This window comes from Crotalus tigris, unplaced genomic scaffold (genome assembly GCF_016545835.1).
Source record: "Crotalus tigris isolate CLP2741 ecotype Arizona unplaced genomic scaffold, ASM1654583v1 scf7180000024376.1991246, whole genome shotgun sequence".
Taxonomy (NCBI): domain Eukaryota; kingdom Metazoa; phylum Chordata; class Lepidosauria; order Squamata; family Viperidae; genus Crotalus; species Crotalus tigris.
The window spans coordinates 1559165-1577536 of NW_024100546.1; the positions used below are offsets into that span (position 1 = coordinate 1559165).

General features: G+C 36.2%; 1 protein-coding gene across 4 annotated transcripts in view; it reads right to left on the bottom strand.

The window, feature by feature from the left end:
* ITGB6 (integrin subunit beta 6) overlaps positions 1 to 18372 on the bottom strand; it is a 105740-nt gene that overhangs the window by 26938 nt on the left and 60430 nt on the right. For all 4 annotated transcript variants that reach the window (XM_039328379.1, XM_039328378.1, XM_039328380.1 and 1 more), the window contains 7 exons: positions 17296 to 17500; positions 14002 to 14248; positions 12259 to 12424; positions 11482 to 11643; positions 10161 to 10256; positions 6062 to 6151; positions 4066 to 4200 (listed from right to left, as the gene is read on the bottom strand). In XM_039328379.1, coding sequence (XP_039184313.1) covers positions 4066 to 4200; positions 6062 to 6151; positions 10161 to 10256; positions 11482 to 11643; positions 12259 to 12424; positions 14002 to 14248; positions 17296 to 17500 — 1101 coding nt within the window. The remainder of the gene's footprint in view (positions 1 to 4065; positions 4201 to 6061; positions 6152 to 10160; positions 10257 to 11481; positions 11644 to 12258; positions 12425 to 14001; positions 14249 to 17295; positions 17501 to 18372) is intronic.

The following is an 18372-nucleotide window of genomic DNA, read 5'->3' on the forward strand; positions in this document are numbered from 1 at the left end:
AGACAAATTATTAATTTATTAGAATACTTAGATAAGAACAACCAAGTTCCTGCAGGGCTCATATTTTTAGATGCTGAAAAAGCATTTGACCAACTGAATTGGCATTTTATGCTAAGAGTAATGGAAGAAATGAATTTTGGTGAAAACATATTACAAGCCCTTAAGGTAATATATCAAAAACAAACAGCACAACTTATTGTTAATGGAGGTTTGTCGGAGGTTTTCACAATAGAGAAAGGTACTAGACAGGGGTGTCCTTTATCGCCATTGTTGTTTGTTTTAACATTGGAAATATTATTGATTAAAATTCGAGAGTCTCAGGAAATTAAAGGAATATATGTTAATAAAAAAGAATATAAGTTGAGAGCTTTTGCGGATGACTTGGTTGTTACTTTGTCGCAACCTGATTATTCTGTAGTAAACTTATTACAGTTGATTCACCATTATGGTTTGGTCTCGGGTTTTAAGATTAATGTAAATAAGACTAAAATTTTACCTAAAAATATGTCGAGTCAGGAGAAGCAGATTTTGGTTAACTCGACGGGTTTTGAGATTGTTAATAAGGTAAAATATTTGGGGGTGATGCTGTCTGTTTCTAATGCAAAATTATTTAAAAATAATTATGAAAGGTTGTGGGTCGGGGTACAGAAAGACTTGAAGAACTGGGAAAAGCTGCAATTATCCCTCATGGGAAGAATTGCAGTGATAAAAATGAATATTCTACCCAAGTTTCTTTTTTTGTTTCAAATGTTACCAATTTTGAAAAATGAGATTAATTTAAATGAGTGGCAGAAGGGTCTCAATAAATTTATTTGGGCAGGGAAAAAACCAAGGGTTAAGTTCAAAATTATGCAAGACTTCCGTGAGAGGGGCGGACTCAAGGTACCAAATTTGAAATTATATTATGATGCGGTGGTTTTAACATTAATTAGTGACTGGGTAAATTTGACAAATTCTGAGATACTTTATCTAGAGGGATGGGATTTACTTTATGGGTGGCATGCCTATTTAATATTTAATAAAAAAATAGATTGGGCTTTTAAATCTCATATTTTAAGAATTTCTTTACTTAGGATCTGGAGAAAATATTATAAAAGTGATTTTAAAGTACCATTATGGGCTATACCTTGGCATGCGATAGAAGGAATAAAAAGAGGGGTTAAAATGGATATGGTGTCTTATAGACAGTTACTTAAATGGGATGGACAAAACTGGCAATTAAAATCACGGGAAGAATTAGCACAAGAAAATTTTACTTATTCTTGGTTCCAATATAGGCAACTACTAGATAGATGGAAGATGGATTGTAAGGTGGGTTTTCTTAGAGAAGATGAAAATCTTATTAAGCAACTGAAGGATCAAAGACAAACCCACATTAAGAGAATTTATGGGGTTTTAGTTGAATTGGACTCAGAAACGGAACTAATTAAAGATTGTATGATTAGATGGGCGCAGAACTTTGGTGAGCCAGTTTCATTGGACACCTGGGAAACTATTTGGGTGAGAAATGTCAAATTTACTCAAGCACAGAATTTAAGGGAGAATTTTTATAAAATGTTTTATAGATGGCACCTTGATCCACAAAAAATGTCTTACATGTACCCTGACGTGCAACCTAAATGCTGGAGATGTGGTTATAAGGAGGCTTCCTATTATCATATTTGGTGGTCATGCAGAGAGATAAAAGCATTTTGGATCAAAATATGGTGGAATATCCAGAGAATTTTTAGAAGGAGGGTAAAATTTACTCCGCAATTATTTTTGTTAGGTATTGTTACAGATTGTGATACAAAGGAGGTTGTATTGATGTTAAACTTGATCACAGCCGCGAGGCTGTTAGTTGGACAATATTGGAAGAAGGAATCTTTGCCTACATTGCAGGAATGGTTTTTTAAAGTAGCTTATCTGGCGGAAATGGCAAAGATTTCGGCTTTCTTAAAGCAACAAACGCAAGAGAAGTTTTTTGCTATCTGGGACAAATGGATAAAATTTATACAATTTAGATTGGGTATACAAAAATATTATATAGCTTTTTCATAAGTTTTATTTTTATATATATTATAGATATCTTTTTTATATATATAAATATAAAGTTTTTAATTTAATTTTTATTTTTATTTTTTATTATTTCTTAAGCCTATATTCTGCTCTGGGAAGCTCAGGGGGGGGGAAGGGAGGGTTTTTGGGAGGGGTGTGGGGTGGGGTTTTTTTTTTATATGTATTGTTTAATTTTTTTTTCTTTTGTATATGTTGTTTTTTGTTCTGTATTGTTCTTGTTTTTCTTGTAAAATTTATAAAACTTTTAATAAAAAAAAAAAAAAAAAAATTCAGCCGCTTGGCAACTGGTTCATATTTATGACCATTGCTGTGTCCCAAGGTCACGTGATCCCCTTTTGGGGCCTTCTGACAAGCAAAGTCAATGGGGAAATCAAATTCATTTAACAACTGGGTTATAACTTTCGAAAAAAATGCAAAGAAGAGCAACTAAGATGATTAAAGGCCTGGAGACAAAAACATATGAAGAACGGTTGCAGGATTTGGGAATGGCCAGTCTAGAGAAAAGAAGGACTAGGGGTGACATGCTAGCAGTATTCCAGTAGAGGAGGCCAATTTATTTTCCAAAGCACCAGAGGGCAAGACAAAAAACTATGGATGGAAACTGATCAAGGAGAGAAGCAACCTGGAATTAAAGAGAAACTCCTAGCAGTGAGAACAATTAACCAGTGGAACAGCTTAGCGCCTTCAGAAGTTGTAGGTGCTTCATCACTGAAGGTTTTAAAGAAAAGACTGGACAGCCACCTGTCTGAAATGGTATAGGGTCTTCTGCTTGAGCAGGGGATTGGACTAGAAGATCTCCAAGGTCCCTTCCAGCTCTATTTTGATTAATTAATAGTGCTACCAGAATCCTGAATTTAGATGACTGTACTGGATGTAGGCAAACTGAATTCCTGTTTTACCTCCAGGAAACTTCAAGTGAAGCAATCCTTAAAGTAAAACTACAAGCAAAGCAACTCCCCACCCCATTTCTAAGCAGTGGAGAATTTCCACTAACATTGATTAAGCAATGTTATCCATCAGGACCCATGAACCATACCTTCTCTGTTGTGATATCTGCCCTCTGAAATGAGATCCAGCAAAGATTCATGAGGATCCCGTTCTGATGTTTCAAAAGGCCTTGAAAACTTGGTTGTTCTCTCAGGCAAGGTGGGTGTGCCCTCCCTGTTTAAATATGTTTCAGTGTATATAGGCTATTGTTCAGACAGATGCTATTCTGTTGTTTATATTGTACTGTATATTTTCTATATTATTTGATTTAAATTGTGAGCTGCTCAGAGTCATCTGGAGTCATGTGATGCCTAAATCTAATCAAATAAAGCTTCTATCCAAGGAAAATGGCTGTTCTCCACCATGATATTCCAGCTGATTTGAAAGGAGCAGCTGACTAGCAGGTAATCTACAGTCCTGCTCCCTTTTCTTTACAGACCATATGATCAATATAAGGGAGAAATCCATGTGGTATAATGGTTAAGGTATTAAAGTAGGACTGGGGAGACCTGGGCTCTAGCCTGTTCTCAACCATGAAAGCCCAATGTTTGAAGGTGGACTAGTCACTATCTCCTAGCCCAACCTCTCTTAGAGAATTGTTATTCATAGGGAAAATGAAGCATCACACATGTTGACTTGAGCTCTAGGAGGAAATATGCAAGACATAGAAGAAGAAAGCATCACACATGTTGACTTGAGCTCTAGGAAGAAATATGCAAGACTGAGCCTGCCAACCGATGGCTTGCTTCAGTGAAAATGCATTTCAGTATCTCAGTATTTGTCATGCCTCTTGACCACCAATTTATACCAATTGGGAGTCATATTAAGACAGGGATGGAAGGCAATTTGTAGTTTTTCAGAAGTTGTTCAAGATAGCCAATAGAGGGGAATCCTGGGAGTTGTAGTTTACCAATACAGTACTCAGCAGGTCACAGGTTTATGCCAAATCCCATTTAGGGATCCCAACTGCAATTGGCTTTGCAATGGGAAATTACACTGATGAAATCATAATCTACTTACTTGTTCTCCCACTTTAATATGAGAGCATTTCTTCTGGTGTGGAAAGGTAGAGCCGTGACTGCAGATGGCAGTGAAAGCAAGTTTTAATCCAACTGTGTCCCCTAGCACCTCCAGCTCTATCTCAGACCTGAGTGACTTAGACACAATAGTTGACATCATGTCATTGGAAAAGAAATGCCTGATAATTGTAGAATTGATAACATCCCTTCCTGGAACTGAAGATTGGCTCTGCCAGATCTTCTCTAAGAAAGTAAGCTCAAAGTTGCTGGCAGTCAGGTAGCATATAAATGTAAATAATAATAATAATAATTATTATTATTATTATTAAAAATGGAGCAGAGATGCTTATGGGAGACGCCTTTTCAGAGATTTCACCCTGGGAGCTCAACTGCACATAGTTTGGAGTTGAACAACAATCAATTTAAAAGCATCTCCAGGTATTTTACCAGCGTTCAACTGCTTTGGATTCAGTGACTTGTGTTTTTAAGCCATATTTTCTTTTTATTTTCTGTTTTTTTTCTTTCAAATGGTTTTATTTATAGTGATGAGTTGCCATTGTTATAGTCTGATCTATACCATCTGATAAAATATATACATATACAGCTACAGTGAAAATGAAATTCTCCAATATTCATCCTAAAATGTTGTATAAACCTCAGAAAAACTGTCAATACTTATAACAGTCTTCTTGGTATCCTCCAGATGTGTTGGACTATAATTTCTATTACCCACAACCTTCATTACCATTTGGAGGGCAAGAGGCTGAGAAAGGTTGCTAACACATGCAAATGTGTGAGAAAGTGGACGGTTTCACAAACTGTACTAAGCCTAAATATGACTTATTTGGCAAGGACCATGTGAGAACATATTGTTTTTTGTAAATCATAGTTTATGGGTATTTGGGGTGAATCTCACCAATTCTGGTTTATTCAACAAAGCAGGAGTAGAATGCATTGGCATTCTTTTGAACATTAACTGCTTAGTAAAAGAAAATGGAATAGCTGTCTTGCTCTTTTTAATAATTTGATTTTCTGCCAGTCTGGATTTTATATAGGGTAAACTTTGAACACTTTGAAGACATCAAACATTTGATTAGTGTTCTTTACAGTTTTTGATTTCTCAAGGCGTGTACTTATATGCTTGCTAAAATCTATGACTCAGATTGGAAGGGAATACGAGAAGACTGTGCAACAAATATTTTGACAATTCAGTCTTCCTTCTTTTGCTTATTTTCTTTGGAATATTTACATGTCAACACATCTGTGAATAATAACCTCTTGAATTTCTGCCACAATTTTAAAATGCTTCCATCACTGGAACAATTTTAAAATGGAAACCCCTACCACTTAAGAAACTTTAAGTAAATCTCTTTTTTTTAATGCAAAGGACAATTGGGATCATATTTTTACTTCAACAAACTGCCAGACCACTCTCCGATCAGTATATTCTAAAGAAAAGCAGAAAATTCAGCCATTCTCTAAAATTTGACATTTTTACACACCCGTATTTAAGAGCTCATACCATCAGGAAATTCTTCCTAATATTCAGCCTAGATCTGTTTTCTTCTGCTTTCAACCAACTGGTCTAAAACATATTTTTAAAAAGACTAGGCTGAAGCAGTCATGAGATAAATGTGTACTGTACAAATAGGATTAGAAACTTATTGCTGTGTAAATAAACTACATTAGTGGAGCATTTGGCTAAAATCACATATTATGAAGAGGAAAGACTCTCTTTTTTTCTAACCATGATCCCAGCATAGTGATCGATGCTTGTAATCTATACTTTACATTTTTATGACTTTGTCTGAGTTTTTATTTGCTAATGAAACATTGGAGATAACCAATATTTCAGAGAGGGAATAATGCTACATCCAAATTAATTTCCTTACATCAAATTACAAAAATATGAAACTTTACTTGTGGTATTATCTTATTTATTGAATTTATACGCCATCCATTTTCCCGACAAGGCAACTCTTATTAATTTTACATACCTTATATGCATCTATAATCAACTGGAGGACATTTCCAGAATCATGCTGTAGTCTTCCAACAGTAGCTCCAGGAATAAGATCTGCATATTGCTGCAAAATAAAATTATAACTTTGCCTCAGGAAAAAAAGATCAAATTTATAAGGTCACCTGACAGATGGTAAAAAACAAATATGGTTCTTGGCCTCTGGTAAAAATATCAATGTTAGTCCCTTCATTTTAGGGACTTGTATTTTTTTCCCAATAATTTTTTAATTTATTTCCAAAATTAAAGTGCAAAATCAAAAAAAGGAAAAAGAAAAGAATAGATAATAACAACAAAGACAAAAAAGTATATAAAACAGAATGTCAAACATGCACATAAAATATCTCCCTGGTTGAATACTAATAAATATGTTTCATCGATAATAATTATTATTCCCCTCCTTGCAAAGCAAGCTCACAATTTATCACTCCTTTTACCTCTATATTTGCAAAATTACTACATAACATTAAAAAATACCAGAAGTGTAGAAATCTATTCTCAATCAACTGTTTTGATCTATCATCTATCCACTATATAAAAAAGCAATCAACAGGTAATTCCAAGAACAAAGGTAAACTTCAAAGCCCTCTGTTAACAATCTATTATTGTATTTAATTCACAGAAAACCCACAAGGAGCTTCTAATCTCCCATAAACCCACTATAACCATTGTCTCTGATCCATCCAGGATCAAATAAAATTGGTTTATTCTTAATGGTTAAAAAAAAAATCCTTCCAATTTATCATCCATTTTTTTTAAATTATAAGTGGGACCTTTCTAAACAACTGCTTCTCATTTCTCACAAACATAGGTCTCCATTGAAAATATCTCCATAACAATCGTTTAGTAAATTTTCCTACAAATTGAAACAGAATATCTCTTGGCAGCTGTCTTCTGGTTGCATATAGTAGTTTTATTCCACAAACTCCATCAGCTTCCTTCTCTTTCAAATCTGATAACAGTGAATTAATTTCCAGCCCATCCAATTGCATAGCTAATTTAACTACAGTTGCTTGTATCTGGATATCTTCTTTAGAATGATTTGAAACTGTGGCGAATTCATGACAGCTTTTATCAAATTTTTCATTTAAAGCTTGTAATCAGGAAAACCTTTTTTCAAAAGTTTCCAAAAAAGGCTTTAATGTGAAATTAATCTGATTTCCATCTTCTTTTTATGCCTCTTTTTGGAAATATTGTAGAATTTATATAACATGTAATATTCAAACCCCTTAATTTATTGTTACTTTAGTCAAGCTTTCACAGCAGGGTGTAAACAGTTCCTTTCCCAGAACAAAGAAAGTAAATATTCCATAACAAAGTAACCACAGAAAAAGCTGAGATAAGAATTCCCATAGCAGAGAATAAAGAGAAAAGGGAAAGAAAAGGAAAGAAAAAGGGGAAATTCCCATCTTTTTAAAATTAAAAGTAAAAAAAAAATCAAGGATTTATGCAAAAATAAAATGAAGCAATGGAGTTCTTTTAAAAAACTAGTAAAATACAGAATCCTTAGAGTAAGAATCTAGTATAAATCAAATCCTTTTCATTGCAAAGAAGGCCTTATACTGCCAACTTCCTTGTGGTGAAAGAGAAAGTATTTTAAAACTCCAAAGTTTACCAAAGAAAGTTCACATTTGTAAACCAGCAGGAGAATATAAAGCACATGAGCATTCGACCAGGCTAATAATTACATTTCAAAGCTTCAAAAAGTGATACTAAAGAGAATGACAGGAAAAGGAGACCCAACCCTCCAGCTGCTCTTACTGAGAATGGCAAACCTTCTAGGCCAGTGTTTCTCAACCTTGACAATTTTAAGGCATGTGGACTTCAACTCCCAGAATTCCACAGCCAGCATTGCTGGCTGTGGAATTCTGGGAGTTGAAGTCCACATGCCTTAAAATTGTCAAGGTTGAGAAACACTGTTCTAGGCAAGTACACTGTTGTCTGAAGGTCACTGTGGGTTGCTCCTAGTTGCTCCCATTCAAATCTGAGGACTGTGTTGCCAAAGAACCGGCTTTGACAGCAAAGTCAGCTGTTTGTTGACAGGGATAAAAAAGTGCCCTGCTGCTCAGTGCACCATTTTCTGGGGATCTCCAGGCACTTGTATTTTAAATTGTTCAAGCACTCCATAAGGCAATGCTGACCTTTGTTACACTATCGTAAGCTGCCCAGAATCACTCTGGATAGTGAAATGAATGACATATACATTTTATAAATAATAAGGGAGAAATAATGAAGGTTGTTTTCTGATTGTTGATTGCCGGTTTCCCAAGGAAATTCAATGGGGAAGCCGACAAGAAGCTGGAAGTCACTCCGATTCCCACTAACTTTTTGCCTACTTATAGCTATTCTGTTTCTCTGTTTAGGTAACAAAATATCTTTGAAAAGATGATCCAATGGATCATGAGCTGTCTAATATTCTTTTAAAAGTACAAAATCCAGGAGCCATGAGATAATTGTATGATACATCCCTGTTAGCTATATTAAATCTACATTGGGAGCCACATTTGAGTGAGTTTTATTCAGTGCCTTGAGATTGAGGAGATTTAACTAAGGCTGCAAGATTATATCTACTTTCCTTGAAGTTTCACTGAACTCAACAGAAACTCCTTTCATACAGATGTGGATAGGAATGTACTGTAAGCCGCACATGGCATTATTAATGGGGCAAATGTGGTTTGACAGTTTTTTCTGAAAGGCGTTTGGGGCATGATTGAACACTAAGGGAAATTCAGTCCATTCAAGAGATGAAAGGCTGGGAGTGGGTGGGTGGGTGGGTGGAGAATGGATGGACAGATTCTTAGATAAGGACTTTCTGGCTTTCTCTATCTATTATTTAAAATTGAGATAGTCACCACTCACTGATCACAACATCACATTTTCTTTGGAATTCTATACCCTTTGCTATCTCTCTGTACTTCCACTGTTATATGAACAGTTTCACATTACATTATTTCTTTTGTCATATCAGAGTTCCCAGGTGTTTTTGTTTGTTCCCCAGGAACATTAAATCAGGTTTTGTCCTATTCAAAACTCCCATTTTGTTGCTTTCTTTGGATAGCTTGTTTGTTTCTCTTTTAAAAATAAAATCCCTGCTGTTTTTGTGTTCCTGCTCTACCATTTTGTTTGCTACCATTTAGTGTGGGATTAGATTAAGTACCTGCATGTGTGCTAAATTTATCCTACTTCAATGAGATTAGGATTCTGAATCTAATAACATTTCTGCTTAATACATTGAATACATTTTTGGGTTACCATCCATCCCTTTCATCTTAATATTTATTTATTCGACTTAGAATGCCATTCAACTCTTTAAGCCTCTCTCTATGTTGTATAACATTAAAAAAGTAGGAAGAACTTCAGCTGAAATACACAGTTCTTGTGGTAATGTTGCCTCTGCTTCCCCAGCTCCCCCCCCCCGCCTGTCGCTTTGACCTACTCTTATTTTCAAGCCAATTGAGAACAAAGCTGTGCTAGAGTGCCTTGTGAGCCAATCAACTGTTCTGCAGCTAGCAGCACAGCCCAGTGGCAGCAATGGAACTGGCAGACCTGCTTTTAAAACATTTACCAGCACACTACTGAGTTCAGGAGTGGGCAGGGACCATATCAGTCCAACGTTCTCTCCTCAATGTAAAAAAAAAAAAAAAGAGCCAACCAAATTTCTTGATGGACAACAGAAGATAGGCACTAAACGATGTATTACTGGATCCGGATATGGTGTCATAACCAAGCACCCGCACCAAGGGCCATTGCAGAAACCTCCACAGTGTCCAGATTGGCTGGGTCACTAGCTGAAATGGAGATCATGTTGTGCCAGCCTTGGCATTGGCTCCTCAATCCACCAGGATGGTGGCCTTCCCCGCAACTCAACTGGGACAAGATTGTGGCCACTGCTGCCAAGCCTTTTGGAGTTTCCAAGAGTTCAGTTCAGCCCTAGCAATTCTAGAACTTCAGGCAACAAATGGTATGGCCCAACTTCAAATAACCTCAGTATCTTCACCCCAGAGCATTTTTCAGACACCATGTTGAATGGGCAATCTAAGAAGAATGTGAAAACCAGGAAGATTTAAATATCTTACCTGATACAAATGAACTTGTTCCTTGGTGACTGCAAAAATTAGCAGAATGTTGTTTTGCACAATTTTCTCTTTCAATTGTCCTAAAGTTGGATATTCCTGAAAAAAAACAAAAAGAAAAATCAGTGTTAACACAGATACATCAACTTTAAGTTAAAAAATAACTTACAAGTGCATGGTAAGCGCGTGAACAGTGCCAGATGAAAGACTCCCATATTGAGGGCAGATAGCACACAGTAGATTAACCAAAGCATAGATCCTCCATAATGCCTTTTTTCACCTTGATAGAAGAAAAATATTAGCCCTAGAATTAAACAAAGGCTACTCTTCCTTTATGGAAAATGTAAATTCATGTTTAAGAAAATGAGAATGGAATAGAATCTTCATTATTGCTTTTGAGGAAATGGCACCTGATGGTGGGATAAGGCTCAACAAGTTGCTGATTATTTGGTGATGTTTTGTTTTGTTACATATTGTGTATTTTACCTTCATTATGAAATTAAAAGGCTTTGATGGGAGTGACATGGAAACTTAACAAATAAATAAATGCAGCTGTGTAGATAGAAAGGCAGGGAGCAATACTTTGTTTGGAGTTCATCTGCGTCAGCCACACAACATTATGAAGCCCAGGGCACAGAATTGGGGAAAGGCTGCATTCAGCACTTTCACACTTTCACAAATTTGAGGTGCTCATTCAAACAGACTATGTGAAGAAAAGTTTCTTCATCACACTTGGATAAGCATCCATACTGGAGCAAGGAATGGCTTATGTTGAGGGGTCTTCATCAAACAATAAACTGTGTTTTTAAAACATTCTTTAAAACTCCAAGAAAACCATTGAGTGGTGGAGCTTGTATGTAAATGAATATGTATTGAAGGATCAGAAAAATAGAGCAAGAAATACAGTATATAGGACATCCCCAACTTTAAGAATTCATGATATAGGAATGGAGTTAAAAGCCATCTCAGTTTGATATAACAAGATGATGCTTTTTAAAATAGATTTGGAATGCCTCTTATTTAGAAAATTAATGTCCCTGTGGTGGTAAAGGATTTTATTGCTTTCCATTCTCCTAAAGTAGTGTAGGATAGTTTTCAAATAGGAGATGTCTCTAACCCTGCATGAAATAGAGTTCTGTGATAAAAAGGTAATTTTATTCTAATTCATCTGAAAATGGCCTTGTACAAATTATATTTTCTATGTTCATTTTAGAATATTTTAAAAGGCATAATGCATGGAGTTATATAAATACAATTTCTAACACGATGAAATGTACAAGACTGGAGAATGGGAAAGGATTGAATAAAAAAAAAACACAATTACCAAAACAGTTGACATGGAGTATTCATTCTGTTGATTCAAATGGCATTTTCCATCATTTGGAATAACTATTCCTGCTAATTTACTATCCATCCCAAAATGAGAATCAGCATCACTCACAAACACTAATAGATGTAATGAATCATTTCTCCAGCCAATTTTTTCCTGCAATAAAACATTAATAAGTTATGACAGGGAATATGAGATAAAGCAATATATACAATATTTTGGTTTCATGTAGAAGTATGAAATATGATTTATCTTATGATTAAAAACATGCCAAGGTCTACTCTATAAAAGAATGAAAATTAGTATTCAAAAGAACTATCGGAGACAAGCCACAAGACTTTTCTGCCTGAGGTGAAGTAATAAATACCACTCCTCAGTAAAACTGCAGAGCAATTAAAGTCAGCTATATTGTCTGCGTACTTGAGGTAGAGTATAATAAATTATATACAGAATCAGCAATTCAGAATATTATTTATTGGCTTCACAAGGCTGCCCAACTCCACAAGACACTGGGTAGCATATAGCTTTTAGAGAAAACAGTAAAAACACAATTCACATAATCTGCAAAAGGAATTCTTTAAACAGATGAAATCCTACAGGGAGCTTAACACTCACCCTAACCCAAGAGTTGGAGGAAAAACCAGGTTTTTAAACCCTTCTTGAACATTGTGAGGTATTTTCATATGGGATGTTCTGATCTAAGGTGAAGCTAGCAATTTAGCTAGTTCATTTATCTCAAATCAACATGAAACACAGATATAGTTTCTTTACCTTACAAACGACTGCCTGCATAATTGCATCAAATCCTCCTTCTGGAGTATCTAAATTTGCAGTGATTTTCTGCTTTTTCACAATTTCATTGAATCTTTCTGAGTCATTTGTCAATGAGAGAACATGCTTGTATCCAAATGTTGGCAAACAATCAAGTGCGTAATTTCTGTAAAGAAAAATGCTCATGTGTTTATAAACAACAATGAAGGTCACATTAAAAAGCTTTAGGGTTGAGGTGCATTTGGTATGGCCCTTTATTCTTTTCAGTATTCAGCAATATGATCTTCAGATGAATTATCGTTTATGATTGGTATCTCCCTGAAGATGTGTTCAGTACATTATAGCTGAGTGATGGGATTTTGAACCCACTGTTTCCAGGACCTCTGATTATATACCGATGCTCCAAAATAAAGCACAATTTACAGGACATTTGGTGAGGAGCATTACTTGCAGAAAAGCCACTATTTCCTAAAATAGCAACAGTATTTAGACTTATATACCGCTTCATAGTGCTTTACAGTCCTCTCTAAACAGTTTACAAATATGTCGTGCATCCTTGCCAGATCAGAAAGTGGAAGGTAGTTTCCTGTTTATTGAGATCAGTGAGAATATAATTAACCAGGATAATTCTATACTTGTAACTTTGTATTCCTATTGTAGCTTTGAGGATGTTGAGGAATTCAAGAATTCTTGTTAGTTCATAGATTCTGGAATGCCCCATCACATGTTCCACCAGTAACGTTTCACAGTGCCTCATGCAGTAGCCTGGTGCTACATGTGATAAGTTTTCAGTTGCCCTTTCAAGGAGCATAAATGAATAGCATGGACAAACTGAAATAAATAATATCCAAACTGGATTCTCTGGAATCTAGGCTAGAAACCATTCCCCACCATCCAGTTGGAATTGCAGAAGCTTCTTGGATGAGAAGCGAAACATCTTCAAGAAAAACAAGAAAGCCAAGTTGCCTCGTGAAAAAAGCACCCTTGGAAGGACCAGACTGATTAAAGTAGGACTAGAGAGCCCATAAGACCACTATATCTGATCCATCAAAGCTTTCTTCAATCCTGAAGTTTCGGAAAGGATGATGAAAGGTAGGTCTAGAGCAGTGGTGGCGAATCTATGGCATGTGTGCCAGAGACGGCACTCAGAGGCCTCTCTGTGGGCACACGCAACATTGCTCCAGCCCCACCTCCCCCCACGCCCCCCTCCTCACCAGCAGCCCCCCTGGAGGAGAGTCACCTCCAGGTGCAGCCCACATAGAGCAGCGCAGCCAAGAACATGGCAGCCGGGCAGTAGGGACAAGACTCTGCTCTCACACTCTGTTGTGCACAGATGATGCTGTGGGGTGTGGGCAGAGGGATGGCTGCCACGGCACTGCAGGGCCACCTGAGCGATCTGTGGCGGGCCGTGGAGGTGGTGGGTGGCCCTGTAGGCGGGGTGCGGGGTGGTTTATTGGCACTCAGTCTCTAAAAGGTTCGCCATCACTGGTCTAGAGTGTTGCCTTGAAGAGAATTGATTTAGTATGCATTCTCTATGTGCATAAGATGGGGGGGGGGCAGGGTTCTGATTGCATGTGAAAGGCCTACTGGAGGTGACTTCTCACTTTCAGCAATCCCTGACCTGTTCCTATTTCTGTATTAAAACAATGAATTCATCAAACTGCATTTAAGGAGAAATATCTCACTTAAATTCAAATCATATTTCTAAAGAGTCAGAAGAAATGTTTGAACTTTTCTACTAACCGGCAAGGATTTTGTAGCTCTTCTGTCAGAATATTAATGAATGGTAAAACTGGTTTTTCAACAAAAGACCCAAAGCCCATCTGAAAACTACTTGCGAGCTTAGACATTTCTTTGGATAAGATAGACCCCAGTTCCTTAATGGTTTGCAGATCATCATTCATAGAAGCTGAAAGGTCCATGAGGTAGTAGAGATCAACTGGACAATCTTCAGTCTGACGGACATTGATCTGTATTGTTTCTTCATTTCCTTGTGGAGCCAAAGGGAAAACAGAAAACAAATCAAACAACTGTGGTTAAAAAGGGGAAGAGCAAGTACACGTATTGACTGGGCCTCTCTATTCTCTATGCTATATGATGTTATTCTGTGACAAAGAATATCTCAGCAGTAGAATTAACTCTTTTAATAATTAATTGTCTGATATGGATAGTGAAAAACAACTGCAAAATATAATGGAAAAATATGCTTTATGGACAGACTACAACAAGAAACAACAAAGTAAAAGTTGGAATGACTAGTTCAAGGTTAAAAAAAACAACAACCCTGTTTTTCCCATCTCATTGGCCTGGAAAGCTTCATTCCTCTAGATTGAAGCATCAGAAGTTTTGTTTTGTTACTGATATTTTTCTTCTAGTTTTGAAAAGGGGTGGAGCCACTTTTCAGCAAACCTAAACTAAGCACTGTACAATGCTTTGAAGCTTTGCATCCTCATATGCCATTCACTCTGTGTACAGTATTCATTCATTCATTCATTCATTATTCATTCTGGAAGTTCCCAGAAAATTCTACCCAGCCTAATGCTATTGTGCCAAAACAGTTCTGTGAAGCATGGCATAAAGCCTGTGGCAGTCAATGCACATAAAAAGGAAAAAGAAAAGAAACTGGGAACACACCTTTCAGTAAAGGTTGGGCCACCCGATATCACATATCTACTCCTTTGAAAATATTTACACTTCTGATTGTCACAGAACTGTATTTGATCTAATACTGTATGTTATTGGCAAAGTCCAATGCTACTAACTATTGTTACACAATAATCTTTGTAGCATTTCTTATCTGTCATGCACCTCACCATGACAACACTTGAGTGAAAGCAGTGTATACATACTTCTAGGCCCGAGGGCCCCATATGAATTTTGAGCAACCTTCACTCATCTGCGATGGGCTGTGATGACCCAACTTGCTGATAGGCCACATGCGAAAAAGTAACAGTTGAGGCCAGAACAAAAATTTAATGTTACATTTAATTTCAAACTATTTAGTGTATTTCATTTAAATATTAATGTACGTGTGATTCATTAATATTACATTAGAATACAATATAGATGTATATGTTTAATGTTAAACTAGTTAAATATTACCTTTGTACTCCCTAAATTCATATACTAATATAAATCATATTGAAAACTATTTTCTGGTCATGATTTCCTCCCGTAGCACATACAAAATTACACTGTGGTAATGGCTGGAATGGAGCTGGTAGGGAACTCAGCAACCATCTTTGTTTTATCAAATTTACATCTTGTTCTATGTTCCTTTTTATTCCCACTGGCTCTCAGTGCTCTGAGGCTCCCATACTCAGTTTGCCTTATGGTCAAACCTCTCAAACTACCATCAGGATTAGAAATCATCAATCCAAAGAATAAGGACCCATGACCTCAGATTAGCAAGATTTCTTAGGAGTTGGAGTAACAACTCAAGGATTCCAGTGAATAACTTTACTTTCAAATAATTAATCCATATATCCTGTTCAAGAGAGCTAGTTTGCTGTAGTGTTTGAATGCACTGGCTAGAAACTGGGAGGCCATGAGTTCTAGTCCTACCTTGGGGCATAAAGCCAGCTGGGTGACCTTGGGCCAGACATTCTTTCGCAGTCTTAGAAAGAAGGCTATTTATTTATTTGTCTGTCTGGTCTGTCTGTCTGTCTGTCTGTCTGTCTGTCTGTCTGTCTATCTATCTATCTATCTATCTATCTATCTATCTATCTATCTATCTATCTATCTATCTATCTATCGAGTCCTTAACAGCCCATTTCCCTCATATCTGGATATTATGGTGCTTAAGGACCATTCTCATTTATGATGGTCACAGAACGGGTGCTTTATAGCCCATAAAATACCCCCTCCTGACTGTCACAAATGGTTGTATCACTCCCCCCCCCATTCCCCATGGTTCACACGACCACATGTTGGGTATTAAGCAGCATGGGCAGTTATGTGTGTTCCAAGAACTGCGTATGCTATACCTCTGATCCATGAGCTGTATTGGTTGACAGTTTTCTTCTGGGTCAAATTCAAGGTGCACTTTTATTTTATTTTTTGAAAATGATTTAATGAGATTGAGTAATGTTGGCAAAGTTCAAGAACATCACTTATTGAGGAATTATTTGAAAAGACAGAGAGTCTCTTTTGGAGAAAAACATTAGTAAATTGTTTCTGCTTTCACCAATTACTATTTCCCCTGCTACAAACCTGTATATTTTTCAAATCTATTCATCAAATGTGTTGCAATCATAGCTAAACAAATACACCTGTCTGGACTGAAGTAGCATTATAATATGTTCAAATGATAGATCTTTGCTTGTAAGTTATGATGGATTCTATTGTTCTGTGCCATATTAATATTGCAGCAGGAAAAAAAGGAAATTGCTGAAGCTATTGTAAACAAAATATTAACTTTACAGAAATGGTTCTGTGTCTCATACAGCCTCAGGTGTCCTTTTATTACTTGATTAAAAAAATCCCAAGGTGTTTATTCAGAAATAGATTTCTTAAGTTGAACAAAGCTTACTCTCTAGTAAATGAATTCAGATATCTCCTTTCAAATCATTACTGTATTTTTATAACCCAAATTGTGCATTGACTTTATTGCCATAGCTTTTTTTTTTGAAAATTTTTAGAAGTTTTTACAAAAAACAAAAAAGACAACAACAAAAAAAACAAAACAACCCTCACCCAACCCCTCCAAAACCACCCCCTCCATCCCCCCCCCCGAGCTTCCCAGAGCTTCCCATGGCTTAATTAAAATTTTAAAAATCCTAAAAAAAAGTTAAACAACTTATAAAATAATTAACAATAAGATATATATAACAAAAAAGACATAGGCATTAAAAAGAAAAAGTGCTTAAAAAAGAAGAAAAAAGAAAGAAGAAAAGAGATAAAAAAAGGAAAAAAAGAAAAGCCATAGCTTTTTATAAACTCTTACAATTCTTCAAGATGGAAAATAATAAATAAATAATAAATAAATAACCGGACTATTTTTTAAAAAAGTTTTATAGTTATGATGATGTAACTTACCTGGCCGTAGGAAAACAGTTATCTTTTGAGGAGAAATCTGAGTAACTTCTGAACCATTTATTTGTGGCCCACCACTCAACTGCTTGTTTTCATGGATCTCTACTTTGGAAATGGGAAATTCAATTAAATTCAGCTGGCATCCTTCTGAAATAAGCTTTTCAAGAGTGTCACACCTTTTATGAATTCCAGATGGATCAGTAAAATTCTATAAAGGAGTGGAAGAACAAAAAAACCCCCAAGTAAAATACAAAATAGGTTAATTAAGTCGATGGCTCTAATTATAAAGAGAATAAAATAATGCTTTTTCCATGAGATGTGTCACGTTAGATGTGTATGTACTTGAGAGCATGGGGCAAATAGTGTTGAGATGGATCATGTTGAAATTAGCTTAATCTATAAATTTGTATATGGGTAGTCCTTTGACGTACGACCGCAATTGAGCCCAAAATTTCTGTTGCTAAGTGAGACATTTGTTAAGTGAGTTTTGCCACGTTTTATGACCTTTCTTGCCATGGTTGTTAAGTGAATCACTACAGTTGTTAGGTTAGTAACACAGTTGTTAAGTAAATCTGGATTCCATATTGACTTAACTTGCAAAAGGTGATGACAAGTCCCCGGGACCCTGTAACTATCATAAATATGAATCAGTTGCCAAACATCTGAATTCTGATCACGTGCAGTCGTAAGTGTAAAAAACAGTTACAAGTCACTTTCTTCTGTGCTGTTGTAACTTTGAACAGTCACTAAATGAACCATTGTAAGTCAAGAACCACATGTAACTTTAAATTGCCTTTCTCTATTAATAATGAGATGTGTGCTTGCAGAACAAAGAAATAATTCTTGTGATGTGCATACATTGCATGATATTTCATCACTATGTTTTGGGACTTCCTTTGGATTTCCCCTCCTCTGTAGATATAATGGGATGTGGGAATGACCTTGGCGGATAGGGGATGGAGCGGGGGCAGGGCAATAGTAGGATAAGAGTCTGCAAAAGAAGTCTGTGCGTGGCAAACATCCTAGTAAAGATGAAGGAGGAGAAATGTAATTTCAGATTTGCCAAATTCTGTTAATGTA